Source organism: Pantherophis guttatus, chromosome 11, assembly GCF_059756535.1.
Source record: "Pantherophis guttatus breed Tessera chromosome 11, ASM5975653v1, whole genome shotgun sequence".
Classification (NCBI taxonomy): Eukaryota; Metazoa; Chordata; class Lepidosauria; order Squamata; family Colubridae; genus Pantherophis; species Pantherophis guttatus.
Genome location: NC_142073.1, coordinates 26,531,340 through 26,553,359, shown reverse-complemented (window position 1 = coordinate 26,553,359; position 22,020 = coordinate 26,531,340). Strand labels below are relative to the sequence as shown.

At 46.8% G+C, this 22,020-nt stretch overlaps 1 protein-coding gene across 6 annotated transcripts in view; it reads left to right on the top strand.

Moving 5' to 3' along the window:
- Positions 1-22,020, top strand: part of HYDIN (HYDIN axonemal central pair apparatus protein) — a 416,706-nt gene that overhangs the window by 312,986 nt on the left and 81,700 nt on the right. For all 6 annotated transcript variants that reach the window (XM_087877179.1, XM_087877178.1, XM_034425679.3 and 3 more), the window contains 3 exons: positions 568-687; positions 15,854-16,013; positions 16,095-16,267. In XM_087877179.1, coding sequence (XP_087733305.1) covers positions 568-687; positions 15,854-16,013; positions 16,095-16,267 — 453 coding nt within the window. The remainder of the gene's footprint in view (positions 1-567; positions 688-15,853; positions 16,014-16,094; positions 16,268-22,020) is intronic.

Below are 22,020 nucleotides of genomic sequence, written 5' to 3'. Positions count from 1 at the left end.
ACTTGTCTGTAACATCATTTCATGAATAAAAGAGAAACATTGTGGGTTTCTCTGCCTTTTTGAAGTTAGTGGTCAGAAGCTGAATTGGAAAAAAAAATAACATTACTTTGACCACATCTCCTCTTAGCATCTTAATTGTTTTGGGTTACATGTTATTTTTATCTGTTTCAACATAGTGAGGCTGAGCCAGTTGCTAAAAAGTTATCTTCCTATCTTCCTTTCCAATCTAAAATGGGTGGGAATTACATTATCTTAAGAATTAAGATTATACTTTTCAACAATTCATTCTCTTTGTACTGTCAACATTGGCTGATAATGCAGGATAAGAGTTCTTAAGAGCAACAGAGACTTAAGAGAATTGCTGTGTAGAGGATCTGATCTGCATTGGGTATCCCAGTTCAACGGATCAGTTTCCTCGTTCTCCTTGTTCCCAAGGAAAACAGTGGGGTTCTTTGGTTGTTTGCTTGCATCAGCTCCTGCCTACTCAGGGATCCCTGGGTGGTGTCTTGTATACTTGGGCCTCTTATTTTGTTCAGCTGCTGATATATCCTTGCTTCTCTGATTCAGGATAGTGTTCCCCCACCGTAAGAAGACTATCAAGCCTGATGAAATTGTGTACAAGAAATACATCCTGAGCTTGGGTGTATTCCACTTTGGTCCCTTGCTTTGTGGCAAGTCAAGAGAAAAGTAAGTGTTTGTGGGATATAAGAGGGTGATAACGAAATACTAGAAAGCTCACGGGGATTTTCAAAAGGAGATTCTTTTTTTTCACCAAAGCCATCAAAAGCAACATTGGGCTGAAGGGGTTTTCTGGCCTCATCAGGTTTCTAAGTGGGAAAGACCCTAAAGAATATAACAGTATGTAAGGACCTGCCTCTCCTCCTTTCCCAAGAAAGTATAGACTCTTGAAACGTGGTATTTCAAAAGGAACCTTTTATTGAGAAGAAGTGGTAGCAGAACAGGCAAAGCAGACTCTAAATTCCCTCCCAAACTACACAGTTAGAAATAGGGCTTTAGAATCCCTCCCTCCCATCCGAATGTGGATCTAGCTAATCCACAGGTGTGAAGATGTTTATTGTAAGGGCCGTCTTGAGAAACAGATAAGGAGATGTTTCCAGGATCTTCTTCCGCTTTCAGCAAACTGAAACAATCCACATGGCCTTATTACATTCTAAAGAAGGTGAGAATACTGCAGGGTACTTAGACGCCAGGAAAAAGGTTATAAAAATACTGCTTATCCCCATGCCCCCCCCTCCCTCCATTTGAATGGCAGTATCACATTAGGGATCTGACATACTCCTTATCTGTTTCTCAAGACCGCCCTTCTTAGAAAATAGATAGATCCACCTGTAAGAGATAAAGAAAATCATTATAGCAAGGTTTGTGAGGGTATTGGGTGTGGAATTTCTTTAAGAGTGTGGGGGCGATGACGTGTTTTTTGTCCAGCCAATCATTTTGGGAAGGGGGTAGGTGTTTCCATGCTACTAGGTATTGGGTTTTCCCTCGGTGGATTCTAGAATCGAGGATGTCTTTGATTTCAAAATGTTGCTCACCCTCAACCATTATGGGTGGGGGTGGTGCCTGGATTTGAGGTCTAAGTGAGGATGTGACTTCTCTTTTCAAGAAGCTGATGTGAAAGACTGGGTGTACTTGTCTGAGTGTTTTGGGAAGTGCTAATTCTACTGTCACTGGGTTGATGATCCTAGTGATTGGAAATGGTGCCACAAATTTTGGCCCTAATTTCTTTGAGGGTTGTAATGTTTGCAAGAATTTTGTGGATAAGCTTCCGGTGGTGCTGTCAGGGCTTGGTAGTACAGTGGTCTAAGGCACCCTGTTATTAAGCTGGTTATTAAGACCAGCTGCCTGCAATTACTGCAGGTTCGAATCTCGCCAAGGCTCAAGGTTGACTCAGCCTTCCATCCTTTCTAAGGTGAGGACCCAGTTGTGGGGGCAATAAGCTGACTTTGTATAAATATACAAAAGGATGTATAAATATACAAAAGGATGAAGGCTATTGCTGAGCACATTGTAAGCCGCCCTGAGTCTCCGGAGAAGGGCGGCATATAAATCAAATTAAAAAAAAAAGAAAAAAGGATGAGCTCTGTTCTTTTCTTCCGATTTTTCTGCATTTGGGGACCCTTCGAAGCAGGGGTGAAATCTAAATTTTTTTGCTACTGGTTCTGTGGGCGTGGCTTGTGGTCATGTGACTGGGTGGGCATGGCCAGTTTGACGTCATTCACGTCACTCTGCTGTGCATGGGGCACTTGGAGAGAGAACAAGCAAGACAGCTTTCCAACCTCTGTTTGTGTGTGGTGTGTGTGTGTGTGTGTGTGTGTGTGTGTGTGTGTGTGTGTGTGTGTGAGGGAGGGAGGGATCTAAAGCCGAGGCATCCAAACTTCTGGTAGCGGCGGGGGCAGCTTCTGAACAGCCAGCTCCACCCGATCTACTCCCTGAGTCTCGCCCCCATCCCCACCGCACTCAAGCAGCGGCTTCCCTGCTCAGCCCCAACAAGCTATGCATCCATGGTGCCCGCACCAGCATCCCGAGAGAAGCAGAGAAGATCATCGCTTGCAAGCAGACAAGCAGAGGCAGCAAGCATACACTGTGCTGTGGGAAAAATGAGAGGTCCTGTTGTCCTGCAGAGCCTGCCGCTGCTTGAGTGGGGTGGGGGGCGAGGAGAACGGTGAGATTGAGGGAGTAAGTCAGGTGGAGCTGGCTGACTCAGGGCTGCTCAGAGGCCACCCACGCTGCTGCCAGAAGTTTGGGTGCCTCGGCTTCAGATCGTTCCCTCCCTCCCTTCCTCCCTCCCTCACAAACACACACACACACACACACACAAAAACAGAGGTTGGAGAGCTCTCCTGCTCGCTCACTCTCCAAGCGCCCTATGCACAGCCCATTTGAGGAAAGGGCACGCATGGCTGGGCATGTTTGGCTGCAAAAGGCGGTGCAGCACAATGGGGTTCTTTTGTTCATTGAGGTGGCACTTTGGGTGGGCAGGCGGACGTCTGCAGCTGACAACTATAATGAAGACGTCCACCTGCCCTCCCGAAGCACCACCGCAGCGAACAAAACAACCCCATTGCTATGGATGCATAGCTTGTTGGGGTTGAGCAGGGAAGCCGTTGCTTGAGTGGGTGAGGGAGGCAGTAAGCTGCTAGCTCCTTCCCCACAGCCCTGCCATGCTTGCCTGCCTTCCACGTGGGCTTCTGCTTGCCTGCCTTCGCAAGCTGGCCACCGGGATGCCAGGAAGGCAGCATGGAAGGCAGGCAAGCATGTCAGGACTGTGGGTCGTGGACCAGTTCAGGGGCGTGGCCAGCCAGCCATTACAGCCATCCCTCATCCGCGAGTTGATTGAGGAGGAGAACACAGACCTGGCTTGCATTACAGAAACCTGGTTGGGCTCGGAGGGAGGGGTCCCTCTGATTGAACTTTGCCCACCAGGTTTTCGGGTGCTATACCAGCCGAGGGCCCAGGGTAGGGGTGGGGGGTGGCGGTTGTTATCAGGGAGTCCCTTGGTCCACGGGAGGTCACTTTTCCTCAGATAGACGGGTGTGAGTCCCTCCTTATGAGATGGGGTCCGCAAAGGCAGTTGGGCCTGTTGATTACGTACCTATCTCCCAGCTGCGTATCAACGGCCCTGCCCAGGCTGCTCGACACTCTCTCGGGGTTGACGGTTGAGTTCCCTAAACTTATTGATTTGGGGGACTTTAATCAGCCGTCAGTAATGCCAGGCAGTAATAATGGCATCCTTAGATAAGGGGATCTTCCCTGCCGCCCTGAAAGAGGCAGGGGTGAGACCCCTCCTCAAGAAACCTGCCTTGGATCCAACCATATTGGATAACTTTTGTCTGGTCTCCAACCTTTGCTTTATAGCGAAGGTTATTGAGAGGGTGGTGGCACGGCAGCTCCCATTGGCCCTGGAGGATACTGATTACCTGGATCCATACCAATCGGGTTTCAGGCCGGGGTACAGCACGGAGATGGCATTGGTCGCACTGGTGGATGATCTTTGGAGGGCTCAGGACAGGGGATATTCCTCTGTTCTGGTCCTCTTGGATCTTTCGGCGGCGTTTGATACCATCGACCATGGTATCTTACTGCGACGGCTCGAGGGGTTGGGAGTGGGAGGCCCCATTCTACGGTGGTTCTCCTATCTCTCAGGCCGTACGCAAGCGGTGTTGGCAGGGGGGCAGAGGTCGGCTACGAGGCCCCTCGTTTGTGGGGTGCCCCAGGGGTCGGTCCTCTCGCCTCTCCTGTTCAACATCTATATGAAGCCGCTTGGGAAGATCATCCGTGGTTTTGGGGTGCGGTATCATCAGTACGCTTTTTATATCCACCCCAAACCAGCCCAGTGATGCCCTTGACGTGATGTCCCGTTGCGTGGAAGTGGTACGGACCTGGATGGGGAGGAACAGGCTTCGACTCAACCCTGCCAAGACCGAGTGGCTGTGGGTACCAGCATCTTGTTCCAATCGAGATGTTCCATCGCTGACCATCGGGGGTGAGGTGTTATCCCCTGTGGATAGGGTCTGCAACTTGGGTGTCCTCCTGGATTCACGGTTGTCTTTGGAAGACCATGTGATGACCATGACCAGGGGGGCATTTGCCCAGGTTCGCCTTGTGCGACAGTTGCGCCCTTACTTGGACCAAGATGCCCCACACACCGTTACTCATGTGCTGGTGCAGTCTTGACTACTGCAATGCTCTCTACCTAGGGCTGCCCTTGAAGACCACTTGAAGGCTTCAGCTGGTGCAGAATGCGGCCGCGCAGGTTGTGATGGGAGCATCCCGACACTCCCATGTTACACCCCTCCTGCGTGGCTTGCATTGGTTACTAGTTGCCCTTCGGGTGAGGTTCAAGATGCTAGTTATCCCTTCTAGGCCCGGGATATCTGTCGGACCCCCTGCAGCCAGCGACAATCTCCAATTGCCCGGTGCGTTCCCACAGACAGGGCCTCCTCAGGGTGCCGTTGGGCAGACAGTGTCGGCTGGCGACCCCCAGGGGGAGAGCTTTCTCTGTGGGCGCACCCACCCTCTGGAACCAACTTCCGTTGGAGCTCTGGATGGCCCCTGACCTTCACTCGTTCTGCCGCGAGTTGATGACCTGGTTGTTCCGTAGCCTGGACTGACGGGGGGGTTATAATGAATTTTAAACTGTTTTAAATTGGGTTTTAATTTTATATTGTTTTAATAAGGAATTATGCATTTTATTATTGTGAGCCGCCCTGAGTCCTCGGAGATAGGGCGGCATATAAATTGCATAAAATAAATAAATAGATAAATTACTCCCAGTTCGGTGAACTAGCCTCAATCTCTGCTACCCTAAATACGCAAATATTACAGGAAAAGGAATATTTAGAGAAAATAGAAAAAGAGCTGATTTTATTCTTCGACATAAATAAAAAACATCATACATCATTGTAGAACTTATGGGATACACTAAAGGCATTTAGGAGAGGAATAACATTAGCATATACATCGATGAGGAACAAGGGAAAAAAGCAACAGCAGGATATACTATTGAAGAAATTAGAGTATCTAGAAAATAAATTTCAATTAAATCTAGGTTTCCAGATTAAAGAAAAATTAATATCAGTTAAACATTAATTAAATTTAATAGAACAAATAGACCATATTAAAAAGATTAAATATATGAAACAATATCAATTTGAAAATGCAAATAAACCGGGGAGGTGGCTGGCATATAAACTTAAAAAAGAAAGAGAAAACAGGATAATTTACCAATTACAAGATGAGGTGGGCAACTTACAAAATAGCGAGGAAGAAATTAGAATGCAATCCACATTAGGATATTTTGAAAACTTGTATAATCAAGAGGAAGTGGAGAGGGAAAAAATGAATACTTATTTACAAGAAGAAGGTATGCCCAGGTTAGAGGAAGAGGAAAGGATAGGATTAAATAGAGAGATCTCTTTGGAAGAATTAAAGGAAGCAATCCATAGACAACCTGATAATCTGATGGGTTATCAGGTGAATTTTTCAAAAAAATGGGGGAAATATTAGAACCGATACTCTTGGATTTGTACAATGAGGTACTGTTGGAAGCAAAAATGCCCATCTCATGGAAAGAGGCATACATTACAGTCATCATGAAAGAAGGTACCGACCCAACCCAGATTCAAAACTATAGACCAATTTCTTTTTGAATACTGACTACAAGATTTTTATGTATTTTTATGGCAGGAAGGATGAAAAAAAATTGAATGGAATTATCCACTCCGATCAGAATGGCTTTCTCCCAATGAGGCAAATTAAAGATAATACAAGGACAGTTTTGAATATATTAGAATATTACGAGGCGCATCCAGAGAAACAAATAGCCCTTGTTTTTCTAGATGCGCAGAAAGCCTTTGATAATTTAAATTGGACGTACATGATAAAACAAATTAAAGAAATGAAATTTGGTACTAAAGTTGAACAGATGATCAAAACAATTTATTCCACCCAAAAAGTAAATATTATAATTAATGGGGAAATTACAAAACTATTTGAGATAAAAAAGGAGTTCGCCAAGGATGCCCATTATCATCTCTGCTTTTTATTCTGACATTAGAGTCATTTTTGAAAAAAAATAGGGCAAACACAGATATTAAGGGAACCAAAATTAAGAGAGAAGAATATAAATTAAAGGCATTCGTAGATGATTTGGTGTTTTTCATTGAGGATCCAAAAGAGTCAGGGACAATATTAATAAAGGAGATAGAAAAATATGGAGAAATATCGGGCCTTAAAATCAACAAGACAAAAACAAAAATGATAGTTAAAAATATGACAGGACAACAAGAAAAAGAATTAGAAGGGAAATTGGAATTACAAAGTGTAAAAAAATTAAATATTTAGGAATATGGTTGACGGCGAGATGCTCCTCAATAAAAGAAGATGATTACACAAAACTTATACAGCGAATTTTGTGGATAAGTATACTCTGTCACCTATTTAGAAAGATTTTGGTTGTGTTCTCTCCTTGTCTGCTTGGTGTTTAAATGTTTTATTAGCATCCTTTAGTGCTAATTTGACTACAGGTCAAGTGTTTTATAGGGTTTCCATCCATTCCTTCAGGGAGGGGATGGTGGTATTTCCATTGGTAGTTCTGGCATGGGGGTGAAATCTTGGCCTGTGGCTACTTTAAAAGGAGTGTAGCCTGTGCTAGAGTGTACAGAGTTGTTGAATGCTACCTCTGGCTGGTACTTATTACTTTCCTTTCACCCATGCTAAATCATCTTTGATGAGGCAGAGGTTTTTGTGGTTAAGGAACCACTCATCGTTGCTTAAGGCTTGCTTAAATGCTTGGATGGTTGCGTTATCGGTGGTCCCTTGTTGTTTGGTTTGTGATTACTTTATCTGCAACTTGATTATCCTGAAGGATTGGCCTGATTACTTCAGGCTTTGCGGCCATTCCGAGTCTGACCGAGCACAGTTAAGATCCTTTACGTGATCTTATCTAGTGGAGATGGAGGCAGCAAAGCATCTTTACTTCTCTGCCCTCATTGCATCCGCAAATAATCGCCCGGCCACCCTGTTTAGGGTGTCCCGCTCCCTTTTTTATCAGGGAGCGGGGGATGACCCTATGTGGGGGAGGGCTGAGGAGTATAGCCAACATCTACTGGACAAGATCGCTCAGATTCGGGATGGGCTGGACTCTGACTGGGCAGGGTCGGTTGAGGGGGTGACAACGGGTCTAGTTATCTGGGACGAGTTTCATCCTGTTACTCCCGAGGAAGTGGACAGGATCATGGGGAAACTGGGTACCACCACATGTTTGTTGGACCCGTGTCCCTCCTGGCTTGTTTATTCGGCTTGGGAGGTTACATGTGACTGGATCCAGGCAGTGATTACTGCTTCCTTGGGTGAGGGGAGCTTCCCTGCCGCCTTGAAGGAGGCGGTAGTGAGACCCCTCCTCAAGAAACCTGCCTTGGATCCAGCTATCTTGAACAACTTTCATCCTATCTCCAACTTTCGCTTTATTGCGAAGGTTGTTGAGAGCATGGTGGCACATCAGCTCCCGTTGGCCCTGGAGGAAGCAGTATACCTGGACCCATACCAGTTGGGTTTCAGGCCCGGGTACAGCATGGAGACGGCATTAGTCGTGCTGGTTGACGATCTTTGGAGGGCTCAGGACAGGGGACATTTTTTTTTTTTAAATTCAATTTTTATACCGCCCCCTCTCCCGAAGGACTCGGGGCAGTGAGCAGCCAAGATTAAAAAACATACAATATAAACATTAAAATACATTTAAAACAAAATTAAATCCAAAATGGCTCCCCAATTTAAAATGCCTTACCCATAACCCTATAATTAAAACAAATTTAAAATTTCCACATTTAAAAGGGGGAAGATTTAGGCCAGGCCAGCTTGATGAAATAGAAGAGTCTTAAGCGCGTGGCGGAAGGTGCGCAGATCCGGGATCCTCCGTATCTCCGGGGGGAGCTCGTTCCAGATCGTAGGTCCCCCACAGAGAAGGCTCTCCCCCTAGGGGCCGACAGCCGACATTGTTTGGCCGACGGCACCTGGAGAAGCCCCTCTCTATGGGAGCGTACTGGCCGGTGGGAGGCTATTGGTGGTAGCAGGCGGTCCCGTAAATAACCAGGTCCTAAGCCATGGAGCGCTTTAAAGATGATAACCAGAACCTTGAAGCGCACCGGGAAGACCACCGGGAGCCAGTGCAGCTCGCGCAGGAGAGGTGTTACATGGGAACTCCACGTCGCTCCCATAACCACCCGCGCGGCCGCACTCTGCGCCAGTTGGAGCCTCCGAGTGCACCTCAAGGGGAGCCCCATGTAGAGAGCGTTGCAATAGTCCAGACGAGAGGTAACGAGGGCATGGGTGACTGTGCGTAGGGACCGATCTAGAAAGGGACGCAACTGATGAAAAATCCTCCCGGTAATGGCCATCAAATGCTCTTCTAAGGACAGCCATGAATCCAGGAGGACGCCCAAGTTGTGAGCCCTATCCGTGGGGGCCAATGATTCACCCCCAATAGTCAGCGATGGCACCAACTGACTATATCGGGACGTCAGAAACCACAGCCACTCGGTTTTGGATGGGTTGAGCCTGAGCCTGAGCCTCCCCATCCAGATCCGTACGGCCTCCAGGCACTGGGATATCACTTCAAGGGCATCGTTGGGGTGGTCCGGGGTGGAGATGTACAGCTGGGTGTCGTCAGCGTACAGATGGTACTTCACCCCGAAACCACGGATGATCTCGCCCAGCGGCTTTACATAAATGTTGAACAAAAGGGGCGAGAGAACTGATCCCTGCGGCACCCCACATATAAGGGGCCTCGGGGTCGATCTCTGCCCCCCTGTCAACACAGACTGCGACCGGTCAGAGAGAAAGGAGGAGAACCACCGTAAAACGGTGCCTCCCACCCCCAACCCTTCCAGCCGGTGCAGCATGATACCATGGTCGATGGTATCAAAAGCCGCTGAGAGGTCTAACAGGACCAGGACAGAGGAACAACCCCTGTCCCGAGCCCTCCAGAGATCATCAACCAACGCGACCAATGCCGTTTCCGTGCTGTACCCAGGCCTGAAGCCCGACTGGAACGGATCTAGATACGACGCTTCATCCAGGTACTGGGGAAGCTGTCACGCAACCACACTCTCAACAACCTTCGCAACGAAGCAAAGGTTGGAGACTGGATGATAATTAGCCAATACTGCCGGGTCCAGGGAAGGCTTCTTGAGGAGGGGCCTTACCACCGCCTCTTTCAGGGCGGCGGGGAAGACACCCTCACCCAACGAAGCATTTATAATCCCCTGGAGCCAGCCTCGCGTCACCTCCCGGGAAGCCAGCACTAACCAGGAGGGGCACGGGTCCAACAAATATGTGGTCGCGTTCAATCTACCCAGAATCCTTTCTACATCATCTGGGGTCACAGGATCAAACTCATCCCAGATAACAGTCTCAAGACCTGCCTCCGTCACCCTCGCTGGATCTATCCAGTCAGAGTCCAGACCTGCCCGAATCTGAGTGATTTTGTCATGCAGATACTGAACAAAATCCTCAGCTCTTCCCTACAAGGGGTCCTCCCGCGCTTCCTGGTGGAGCAGGGAGCGGGTCACCCTAAACAGGGCGGCCGGGCGATTATCTGATGATGCAATAAGAGCAGTAAAATGGGTACATTTTGCTGCTTTTATTGCCACTAGGTAACTCCTAATATGAGATCTTACCAGTGTTCGGTCAGATTCAGAAATACTAGCCCTCCAACAGCTCTCTAGGCCAGTGGTTCTCAACCTGTGGGTCGGGACCCCTTTGGGGGTCGAACAACCCTTTCACAGGGGTCACCTAAGACCATCAAAAAACACATATTTTCAATGGTTTTAGGAATAATTTTATGGTTGGGGGTCACCACAACATGAGGAACTATATTAAAGGATCGCGGCATTAGGAAGGTTGAGACCCACTGCTCTAGGCGTCTTTTCCAGCGCTTCATCTCCCTCAGCTCCTCGGTGAACCAAGGAGCCAGGCGAGATCGGCAAAGGCACGACTCGATCCAGAGCTCCAGCAGCCGCCCTATCCCAGGTGGCCATTAGGTCTCCAGTCGAGGCGTGAGCCAGAACCTCAGGAATTGGCCCAAGCTCCATCTGGAACCTGTCAGGTTCCATCAGGCGCCTGGGGCGGTACCATCTTATCGGTTCCGCCTCCCTGCAGCGGGGTGCCACGGTTTGTAAGTCAAGGTGAAGGAGAGAGTGATCCGACCATGACAAGGGCTCGATTACTATATCTCCTATCTCAAGATTACTCAACCACTGTCCAGAGACAAAAACCAAGTCCAGTGTGTTTCCCCCTGTGTGCGTAGGGTCATGAATTAGCTGGGTCAGGTCCATGGCCGTCATGGAAGCCATGAACTCCCGAGCCACCTCAGACGTCTCACCCACGGACGGCAGGTTGAAATCCCCCATGACCATAAGTCTGGGGGTGTCAACTGCCACCGCGGCGATAACGTTGAATAGCTCGGGCAGGGCTGCTGCCACGTGGCAGGGAGCCAGGTACATGATCAGCAAGCCCATCTGAGCCCCATGGCCCCACTTCACAAGGAGGGACTCACAACCGGCCGTCTGAGGAACAGTGGTCTCCCTTGGCCTAAGGCCTTCTCTAATAATAACCACTACTCCCCCGCCCCTTCCCTGTGACCTCGGCTGATGGAATGCATGGAAGCCTGGTGGGCACATTTCTACCAGAGGGACTCCTCCCTCCAGGCCCAACCAGGTCTCCGTAATACCAGCCAGGTCCGCTCCCCCCTCCTGAACAAGATCACAGATGAGGGGGGCTTTATTTACTACGGACCTGGCGTTGCACAACATCAGACGAAGGCCCAGGCCATGAGGGTCTGTGCAACCTGGAGAACGGGTGGAGCCTTGGGGGCCGGAGCACCCTACCTCTTGGAGACAGCAGGTGCGTGCTCCCTTAACATGATATGGCCCCCTGCTCCCGCCATATCTACCCCTCCCACTCACAGTATCGATGGTAAAGACACAGTCTGGACAAGCTCGACCCCCCCATTGCCCCTGGATCCCCCACCCGCCCGCCGTGCGTCATGGCCAGGCCCGACCCTCCCCTTGGTGGGTTATCCTCCAAACCCACGACCCTAGTTCCAATCCCACCCCCCTCCCCCCTCCCCAAACCCCTTAAAAGATTAGACAAAGACAATTTTAAAAAACCCCGCAACCCCCTCTTTGCGGCATGCCACCTCTCGGGGTTCCAAAGCCCGTCATCGAGGTAGGCCCTTGATAGAGTGGAGGGCCAAGCCTGCGAGAGGGGGGAGTCTGTCCTGGTCCTGTTAGATCTCTCGACGGCTTTTGATACAATCGACCATGGTATCCTACTGCGACGCCTCGAGGGGTTAGGGGTGGGAGGCACTTTTTTACGGTGGTTCTCATCTTACCTCACGGGTCATTCGCAAGTGGTTTTGGCAGGGGGACAGAGGTCGGCCCTGAGGCCCCTTTTGTTCAACATCTATATGAAGCCGCTGGGGGAGATCATCTGTGGTTTTGGGATGGGGTATCATCAATATGCTGATGATACCCAACTTTTTCCATCCACCCCGAATCAGCCCAGGGATGCCCTCGATGTGACATCCCGGTGCCTGGAAGCAGTGCAGCTCTGGATGGGGATGAACAGGCTTTGGCTCAACCCTGCCAAGACGGAGTGGCTGTGGGTACCGGCATCTCGGTTCCATGGGGAAGCTCCACCGCTGGTTATAGGGGGTGAGGTGTTGCCCCCTGTTGACAGGGTGCGCAACTTAGGCGTCCTCCTGGATTCACGGTTGTCATGTTAAGACCGTGACCAGGGGGGCATTTGCCCAGATTCGTCTGGTGCGCCAGTTGTGACCTACCTGGACCGAGATGCCCTACTCATGGTCACTCATGCGCTAGTCACCTCCCGGATTGACTACTGCAACGCTCTCTACATGGCATAGAGCTTTGCTGCGTGGAGTTTATTTACGACTGCCCTGAGTAACTTTACATGTTCTTCTTTTGTCTTTATAGATTTTTAATCTTTATAGATTAAAATGTTGTTCAAGTAAACCGGGACCCCATTATATAAATATTCATGGAACACTTCATTTATTAGTTGCATGAATATGGCAGGAGCTCCTTGTAATCCAAAAGGAAGTACCTTAAATTGGTAGCAGCCCAGTAGTGTGTTAAATGCCGTTTTTCACTCATCCCCCTCCCTTATTCTTATTCGATAGTATGCCTCTCTCAGGTCTAGCTTTAAAAAGATTTTCCCTTGTGAGAGGTGTGCCAACGTTCCTTCATAAGAGGGAAGGGTACATGTTTTCTACACTTATTGTATTTAAATTTCTATAGTCCACGCATAATCTCATAGAGCCATCTTTTTTTTCTCTGAAAAGTACTGGGGCTGCGATTTTCGGGTGTGCTGGTTCAATTAACCCACTTTTCAGGTTTTTTTGTCAATGAAAGCTCTTAATTCTGTCAGTTCTCTATGCAGTACATCTTTGGTTTGGGAAGCTTTGCCCCTGGCAGGATTTCAATTGCACAGTCAGTAGCATGGGGGTGGGGGTGGGTGGGAGAGTTCATCAGATGCCTTTTCACTGAAAACCTCAGCTAGGTCTCTGTATTCCTTTGGTATATCCCCATTTGGCGTTCCCCAACCAGGCATCGCCATTTCACAGTCAGCCCCCCCCTTCCGGTCACCCTTTTTTTCATCAACAAAATTTACCCATAACTGAAATCTGATTGACCCTTGCTTCCAGTTAATTTGGGGATTCCATTTTCTCAGCCATGCTAACCCCAATACTAATGGCCATTCTTTGCCGGGTGCCACCACAAATGTGTCCCTTTGTGATTATCCATATTTTTTTGTAAGAGTTCGGTAGCAAACATGGTGGGATCTCCCCTGGATATTGATCCATCTAATTGGCAAAATTCGATCAGGTTCCTTAGTCTCCTTAGATTTATTCCCAGTTTCCCTACTAGGGTGGGACTTATCAGGCAACTTGTGCATCCCAACTCTAGAAAAGCAGAGATTTTTACTTCTCTGCCTCGACTGGATATAAACAGTCTTAGGGGGAGGGTAAACTTTGTATAAATATACAAAAGGATGAAGGCTATTGCTGAGCACATTGTAAGCCGCCCTGAGTCTTCGGAGAAGGGCGGTATATAAATCAAATTAAAAAAAAAAAAACGATTCAGTTGGGTTGTTTACCAGTAGTTCATCTTCTGGGTCACTTTCGGTAAAAGTTGGTTTCACTGGTTGGATTTCTGGAGTTTCGATCGCCAAGGGGTGGGGGTCCTGAAACTCGACGGTTGCCTTGCTTCGCAGGGCAGTTTCCTTCCCTCGGGGGCTTGGCTTTGTGGTTTCCCCCCTGACAGGCGGTCTGATTTCCTCACCAGCATCTTTGATCAGCACTCTGCAGCTTGGTGCTCTTCCTTCCTGCACTTAAAACAAGCTGACGACCTTGGGGTCAAGGGGGGGGTGGCGATTTGAATTGCTCTCTTTTTCCCCTGGGGCGGGGGTCTCTTCCAGCCTCGGCTTGGTCGGTATGGGTTTCTAACCATGTCGATCTCAGCTTCCTCCATGGTGAAGTACCACTCAGGCAGGTGATCTGATGCTCCTCTGGTGATGCAGGCCGTTGTAGAGGTCATTGTTTAATCCATCTTTGAAGCAGCTCACCAGGATGTCTTCTGGCCAGTCGACGCGGCAGGCCAGGTCCCAGAACTCCTTAGTGTATTCACCTATGGATCGTCGCCCTTGCTTCACCATTTTAATTCAGTCTCTGGCTTTTCGGTCAGTAAGGGGGTCCTCGAAACGGTGACGTAGCGCCATCATGAATCTGTTGAAGTTTTCTCAATTCTGCGGCATCCGTGTTGTGCAGGGTAACCATCTGGCCATGGCTCCCTCTAACACGAGCGTCACGACTCGTACTTGGGTTTGAAATGCGCACTTGCCTTGGGTTTGAAATGCGCACCCGTATTCTTGCATGTAGGTGAGTACATGTGCCATGAAGAATCCTAGCTGTTGCGGGTTTCCATCGAACTTCACTTCTAAGGGTGGTGCCTGTCTCTCCAACTCCTGGGCTGACCTGGTGTATTCGCAGCAGCTCAGATCGTAAGGGGGGGTTGTTGCGGCGGCGGCTATTTAAGCAGTGTTGGCTTGATTCCCTGCGGCGGGGTCTGGGGCTTTGGCTCCTCTGGGTGGTGGTTCCCGTTCCCCCCTCAGGTTGATGTTTTCTAGCACCTCTATTATCAGCTGATTGATGTGGTGCTTCAGTCGGTCCCCCCTCCTGGTTTCTTCTAAAGTTTCCTCTTGGTCAGACAGGGCTTCCAGCTCTAATTTCCAGTCGGGCTTTGGGCTAAGGTGACTCCTTGGGTCCTCCTGCCCCAGCTGTCTCTTTTCCTCCCAATTCCAGGTGACCAGCGCAATTTCTTGGAGTCCTTTTGGGGTATCCCCAACTCCACGATTAGGTATGAGGAGTATGCTTTGGGTTGAGCGATGGTGGAGATATCTACGTAGTATTTGATTTCTCCTCATTCGCTCCTTTGCTTGGACGTCGTTGCAAGGTCCCCACAGTAGGAAGAAATGTGCTTCTCCGGGTTGACCTACTTTGCAGAGTCTGCTTTCTGTAAGGACCTGCCTCTCCTCCTTTCCCAAGAATGTATAGACTCTTGAAACATGGTATTTCAAAAGGAACCTTTTATTGAGAAGAAGTGATAGCAGAACAGGCGAAGCAGACTCTAAATTCCCTCCCAAACTACACAGTTAGAAATAGGGCTTTAGAATCCCTCCCTCCCATCCGAATGTGGATCTAGCCAATCCACAGATATGAAGATGTTTATTGTAACGGCCATCTTGAGAAACAGATAAGGAGCCATTCCCAGGATCTTCTTCCGCTTTTAGCAAACTGAAACAATCCACATGGCCTTATTACATTCCAAAGAAGATGAGAATACTGCAGGATGCTTAGACGCCAGGAAAAAGGTTATAAAAATACAGCTTATGCCCATGCTCCCCCCCTCCCTCCATTTGAATGGCAGTATAGGGATCTGACACAGTAGCCAGAATAGCCTGACTGTGGAGAAGGAAGTATAAGCTGAATTGCCTTTTCATATGTCTAAAAGAAGATACTTAAGAGAATGTGTAACGTCAGGATCACAGGGTCTTTAGGTGTTATTTATTTATTCATTGATTTAATCAAGTTTATAGAACTGCCTAGCTCAACTGACTCTTATAGTATAAGCTTACAATATAAACAACCAACAAAACCTCAGTAAGGTGGTTGAAACGACAATAAATATAGCAGCAACCAAAAGACCCTTTGGCCTCTGTCTTCTCTCTTCTGCCTCCCTCCTGTGCTCTCTAGGTACAAGGCTGCACGATATCCCAACCACTTTGAAAAGCTCACCATTCTCAACATCTCCCCTTTGGAGGTCGAAGTGCATTTCTTCTTCCAGCATGACTCCAGGGCAGTCACCTACCTCTTGGACCCGCCCATGCTGATGCTGAAGCCAAACCAGAAGCAAGTAAGGGCAGCAGGCACTGCTTTCCCTGACGGCCTTTGCCCAGGAGGCGATGCCACTCAGGGCCCTTTCCTGTCCTTCCAGGTGTTGACCATCTGGGCTTATCCAACGGCAGCTGGTGTGTTCGAAGACAGCATCGTTTGCTGTGTGAAGGAGAATCCGGAGCCAGTCACCTTCCGGATCTGTTGCCAAGGGGTTCGCCCAGAAGTGGAGCTGGACCGCCGACAACTGCATTTTGAGAAGTTGCTGTTGCACAGGTTGGGCTTTAGGAGATCAGCCTATTTCAGCCATCTGTTTGTTGATGACCACTCATTATGTGCCTCTTCCCTTCACCTGGATTGTCATGGAACATTTTGGGGGGGGGGGGATATTTTAGGAGATTTTAGACCAGTCTTCTGGCCTTAGATATCATAATGCTGCTAAAGTCTAAATATAAGTTATTTGATTGGGATTGGTTTGGGGGAATCAATGAATGCGGCCATCTGCTTTTCAACAGTGAATGGCCCTCCTGCTTAGGGCTTTGTAGAGGACTCTGATTTCCCAAAACCTTGATTAATAGGTCATATTACTTGCTGTTTATATATATGTACACTGTGAATTTATGCACCGGAGACAAATTTCTTGTTGCCCAATCACACTTGGCCAATAAAGCATTCCATTCCATTCCCATTCCCATTCCCATTCCCATTCAATTCTATTCCATTCCATTTTTCAATGGTAAAAGCCCAGTGCCAATGGGGGTAGGGGCTAACAATAAAGGTTTCAGTTTGAGTGGGACAGCCTACTCTAGGTGGCCAGAGACTAGAAACATATTAACGGTATGTTGAGCATGGACTTGTGGTCCTTCCTGCTTCATCTTAACAAAAGAAATTCCATGGCACTGTTTGTGGAGGTCTTACAGTTGGAACCGACGTGGAGATTATTTAGTCTAACCCCCAGCTCACTGCTGCCTCCACTTGAGCATCTCTGGCAAATGACCAACTGGCCTTTCAATACATCATTGGCAGCTGGATTCACTGGCTGATAGCTCCTAAAGTCAAGCAGTTCCTCCAAATGTCTAGCTACAAAGAGTTTTTATCAACCCTTCCCCGGTCTGCTCCTGCCCTTGTGGGGTTACAGAAAATAAGTCCACTCCTTGTTCTGTGTGACAGTTCTTGAGACATCCATCATGCCTCCTCTCAAAGATCTCTTCTATAGAGTAAATATGAACAATCCTTCAACTATCGAAGGATTGTGTAGACAGGGCTGGTTTCTAGTTCTTACCCTTCTCTTCCTCCAAATTCCTTCAATTTGTCACTATCACTTTTAAGCTGCACTGGATACAGCTTCCCAGATATGATCTGATTGGGAGAGAGTAGAGTGGAATGATTCCTTACCATCTCAGACCCAGACTCTGCTCTTCCTCCTGTACCCCAAGGGACCAGCTGCTTTAGAAGCTGCTAAATTGTGGTCCAGAAGGATGCTGAGATCTGTTTTGCATGCACCACTGCCAAGCTAGTTCTTCACCATCTTAAATTTGTGTCTTGTGTATTTCCTAGCTGGGTACAGAATTTCACATTTCTATTCCATCCTATTCCTTTCACCACTAAAGACGTAAAAAAAATGGTTGAAATTTTTAAAAGACAAATACAAAAAAACCAACATGCAGAAACAAAACAATAGTAATAGCTAACCAATCAATTAATGAAATTGTACAGCTAAAACAAAGAGGAAAAATAAAAAATAAACAGAAAAAAACTGAAGATGGCAGTGTAAATCACCCAATGATCGATATTACATTTTTGTCATGTGACAACAATGTATGAAATTGCGCAAAAAATGTCTATTCTTTTTTTTATTGAAAAGTTTTACAAAAAAGAAATACAAAAATTTTTTCCCCCATGTTCCCTCCACCCTTTCCCCCCCTCCATCCCACCCTCCCCCCCCGACTTCCCAGAGCAAAATACAAGGTATTGCATTTAATCAAACATAAACTAGATTAATCTACTTATCCTCAAAGTACTGCCTCCCCCACTGAAACCTTAACTCCACTACAGATAACCAAATACTTCTAATACTAACATTCATTCATAAGCTATTTGATATTTTCTTGTCTGATACTTATTTTGAATATAATTAATCCATCTTCTCCATTCCGATATGTATCTTTCTTGCGTGTGGTCCTTCAAATACACTGAGATTTTTGCCATTTCTGCTAGGTTTGTTACTTTCAATATCCACTCTTCAATAGTAGGCAAAGAGTCCTTCTTCCAATATTGAGCTACCAGCAGCCTAGCTGCTGATATTAAGTTCAAAATCAATTTAGTCTCTGAAACTGTACAGTCCGTAATTATACCCAATAGAAACAATTGAGGAGTAAATTTCAACCTTCTTTTCAAAATGTTCTGTATCACCCACCAAATTTTTATCCAAAATGCCTTGATTTTCTTACAGGTCCACCATATATGATAATAGGTTGCATCATTACATTCACATCTCCAACATTTAGCTTGCAAGTTCGAGTACATACATGATAATTTTTTAGGATCTAAGTGCCATCTATAAAACATTTTATAAAAATTCTCTCTCAAATTTTGTGCTTGCGTAAATTTAACATTTCTGACCCAAATCTTTTCCCACGTTTCCATCATCACTGGTTCCTGAAAGTTTTGTGCCCATTTTATCATACAATCCTTAACCAATTCTGTTTCTGAGTCTATTTCCAGTAATGCATTATACAACCTTTTAATATGCATCTGACTTTGATCTCTAATCTGTTTCACCAAATTTTCCTCATTTTGCATAACCCCAATTTTTTGATCCTCCCTCCATCTAGCTTGAAGCTGACCATACTGAAACCAAGTATAAATTATCCCTTCTTCTTTTAATTCATCTAGAGATTTCAGTTGCAATTTACCCCTTTCCAAAAGAAGAAGCTCTTTATAGGTAATCACCTCTATTTTTTGCTCTATACTTATATTTTCTATTGCATGTCTGGGATTTGCCCATATAGGTATAGTTCAGCTTATATTGGTACTTTTTCCAAACCCTCAACAATGCATTTCTGAGTATATGACCCTTAAACACTTTATCCACTTTTTTTTCATACAACAAATAAGCATGCCATCCATATAACAAATCATAACCTTCTATGTTTAACATTCTTTCTTCAGTTAGGTTAAATCAATCACTAATTTGTGATAAAGCTGCTGCTTCATAATACAATCTTAAATTAGGCATTTTAAGACCTCCTCTCTCACGTATATCCTGTATAATTTTCAGTTTCACTCTTGGTTTCTTCCCAGCCCAAATAAAAGTATTAACCCCTTTCTGCCATTCCATCAGATTTCCATCTTTTTTAAGCACTGGTATCATTTGGAACAAAAATAAAAACCTAGGTAGTACATTCATTTTTATTGCTGCTATCCTTCCCAGTAGTTATAGTTATAACTTTTTCCATTTTTCCATTTCTTTCTGTACTTTTTGCCAAAGAATTTCATAATTATTTTTATACAATTTCGTATTTGAGGCTGCAATATATACTCCTAAATACTTAACCTTTTTAACTACTTCAAACCCCGTTATCCTCCCTAACTCTTCTCTTTGAGTTATAGATAATTTTTTAGTTATCATCTTTGTCTTGTGTAGATGTCTATTCTTGTAAACTATTAGGAAAACTATGCCAAAAGGAAACTTATGGAACTCATTTTTTGTTTAGTAACAAAAATAGCCTTTTCAAAAATGAATGAATTGTACACATTTCTAAAGTCCATTGATTTTTTTTTACATATTTTTTTTATTTTTATTTCTCATAAACATATTTAAGTGTATAGTCTCTTATCCATCATTAATCATTGATCATTCATCTTATCCTTTAACTTTCATTTTTATTTTTTCGGGGCTGCTCTTTTACCATTTTCTCTTCTTTGTTTTACCACAACCTTTCCTCTTCTTCCCTCCTCTTCCTTCTTCTGTCCCTTTCTACTTTCTTCATTCCTCCTCTCCTCCCCTTCTACTTCCCCTCCCCTTCCCCCACTCCTCTCTTCTTGCTCCCTTTTTAACCCTCTCTCCTACTCTTCTTTCCCCTCCCTTTTCTTCCTCTCCTTTTCCCTCTCTTCTATCCCTCTCTCTCCTTTTCTCTCTTCTCCCCTCCTTCCCTCTCTCTATTCCTTTCTCCTTTCCCACTCCTTTGTTGTATCCATTTTCAATTTAATCTAGAGTGGTATTCGAGCAGCCCCGATTTTCTATTTACATATATTTTCATTTCAAATTCTTTTTTGTTTAATATCATTCATGTACACTTTTATAGTAACACTTTTTCTCCCCCCCCCCCCCGTTTCCCCTTTCCATTTACCTAGGCATCATCTGAGTTTCTATTCTTTTTATTTATCTTTTCTCTTATTTGTCTTTTCCCTATCCACTTCCTCTCTCTATCTTTATTTATATTTCTTTTCTAACCAATCATAAAATCTTCCCCATGTCTTGAAATACATCGATTCCTCTTTATCTTTTATTCTCAATGTTAGTCTATTCATTTCTGCACATTCTAAAATTTTCTATATTATCTCTCCTTCTGACGGGATTTTGACTGCTTTCCAGTTTTTTGCAAAAAATATTCTAGCCGCTGTTATTATGTGAATAATCAAATACATATCTTCTTTACTATATTTCTCCAGTAGTATTCCCAATAGGAATATCTCTGGTCTTAGCTCTATTCGTTGCTGTAGCATTTCCTGGAGGCGGAGCCGACCATCTGGTTCCGCTCCAGGCGCCAGATGGACCCGGAAAGGTTCCAGACGGAGCTTGGGATGATACCTCTCTCTCTCTCCCACGCCCTGGTCATGACCCTGATGGATGCCTGGGATGAGGCTGCTGCCAGGGCTCTTGACCGGGTCGTTCCTTTGCGGCCTCTGACACGACGCAGATCCTGGTTGGCACCTTGGTTTACCAAGGAGCTCCGGGGGATGAAGCGACGTAGGCAAGGCCTAGAGAGCCGTTGGAGAGCCAGTCGTTCCGAATCTGACCGGTCCCAGTTAAGGTCGGCCACACGGGCCTACCTGGTGGAGTTGGCAACGGCAAAGCATCGCTACTTCGCCGATGTCATCACGTCTGCAGAAAATTGCCCGGCTGCCCTGTTTAGGGTGTCCCGCTCCCTCTTGAATCAGAGGGTGAGGGAAGACTCTCTGCGAGGGTGAGCCAAGGAGTTTAGCCAGCACCTATTGGACAAGATCACTCAGATTCGGGGCGGCTTGGACTCTGACTGCACAGAGTCAGACGGTGAGGAGGCAGCGGGTCCTGTGCTTTGGGAAGAGTTCAATCCTGTTACCCCAGAGGAAGTGGACAGGATCATGGGGAAGCTGAGTGCGGCCACTTGTGTGCTGGACCCATGCCCCTCCTGGCTGGTTTATTCAGCTCGGGAGGTGACACGCGGCTGGATCCAGGTGGTGATAACGGCTTCCTTGGGGGAAGGAAGCTTTCCGGCCACCTTGAAGGAGATGATGGTGAGGCCCCTCCTCAAGAAGCCGGCCTTGGATCCAGCTGTTTTGAGTCATTTTCGTCCGGTCTCCAACCTCCGCTTTTTAGCGAAGGTTGTTGAGAGTGTGGTGGCATGTCAGCTCCCGCTGGCCCTGGATGAAGTGGATTATCTCGACCAGTACGAATCGGGTTTCAGGCCTAGATACAGCATGGAGACGGCATTGGTCGCGCTGGTGGATGATCTCTGGAGGGCTCGGGACAGAGGTTATTCCTCTGTTCTGGTCCTATTAGATCTTTCGGCGGCCTTCGATACCGTCAACCACGGTATCTTGCTGCGGCGCCTCAAGGGGCTGGGAGTGGGAGGCACCATTTTACAGTGGTTCTTCTCCTACCTCTCGGGTCGAATGCAAGCGGTGTTGGCAGCGGGGCAGAGATCGACCTTGAAGCCCCTCACTTGTGGGGTGCCCCAGGGTTCTGTTCTCTCGCCCCCTTCTGTTCAACATCTATATGAAGCCACTGGGGGAGACCATCCGTGGTTTTGGGGTGAAGTACCACC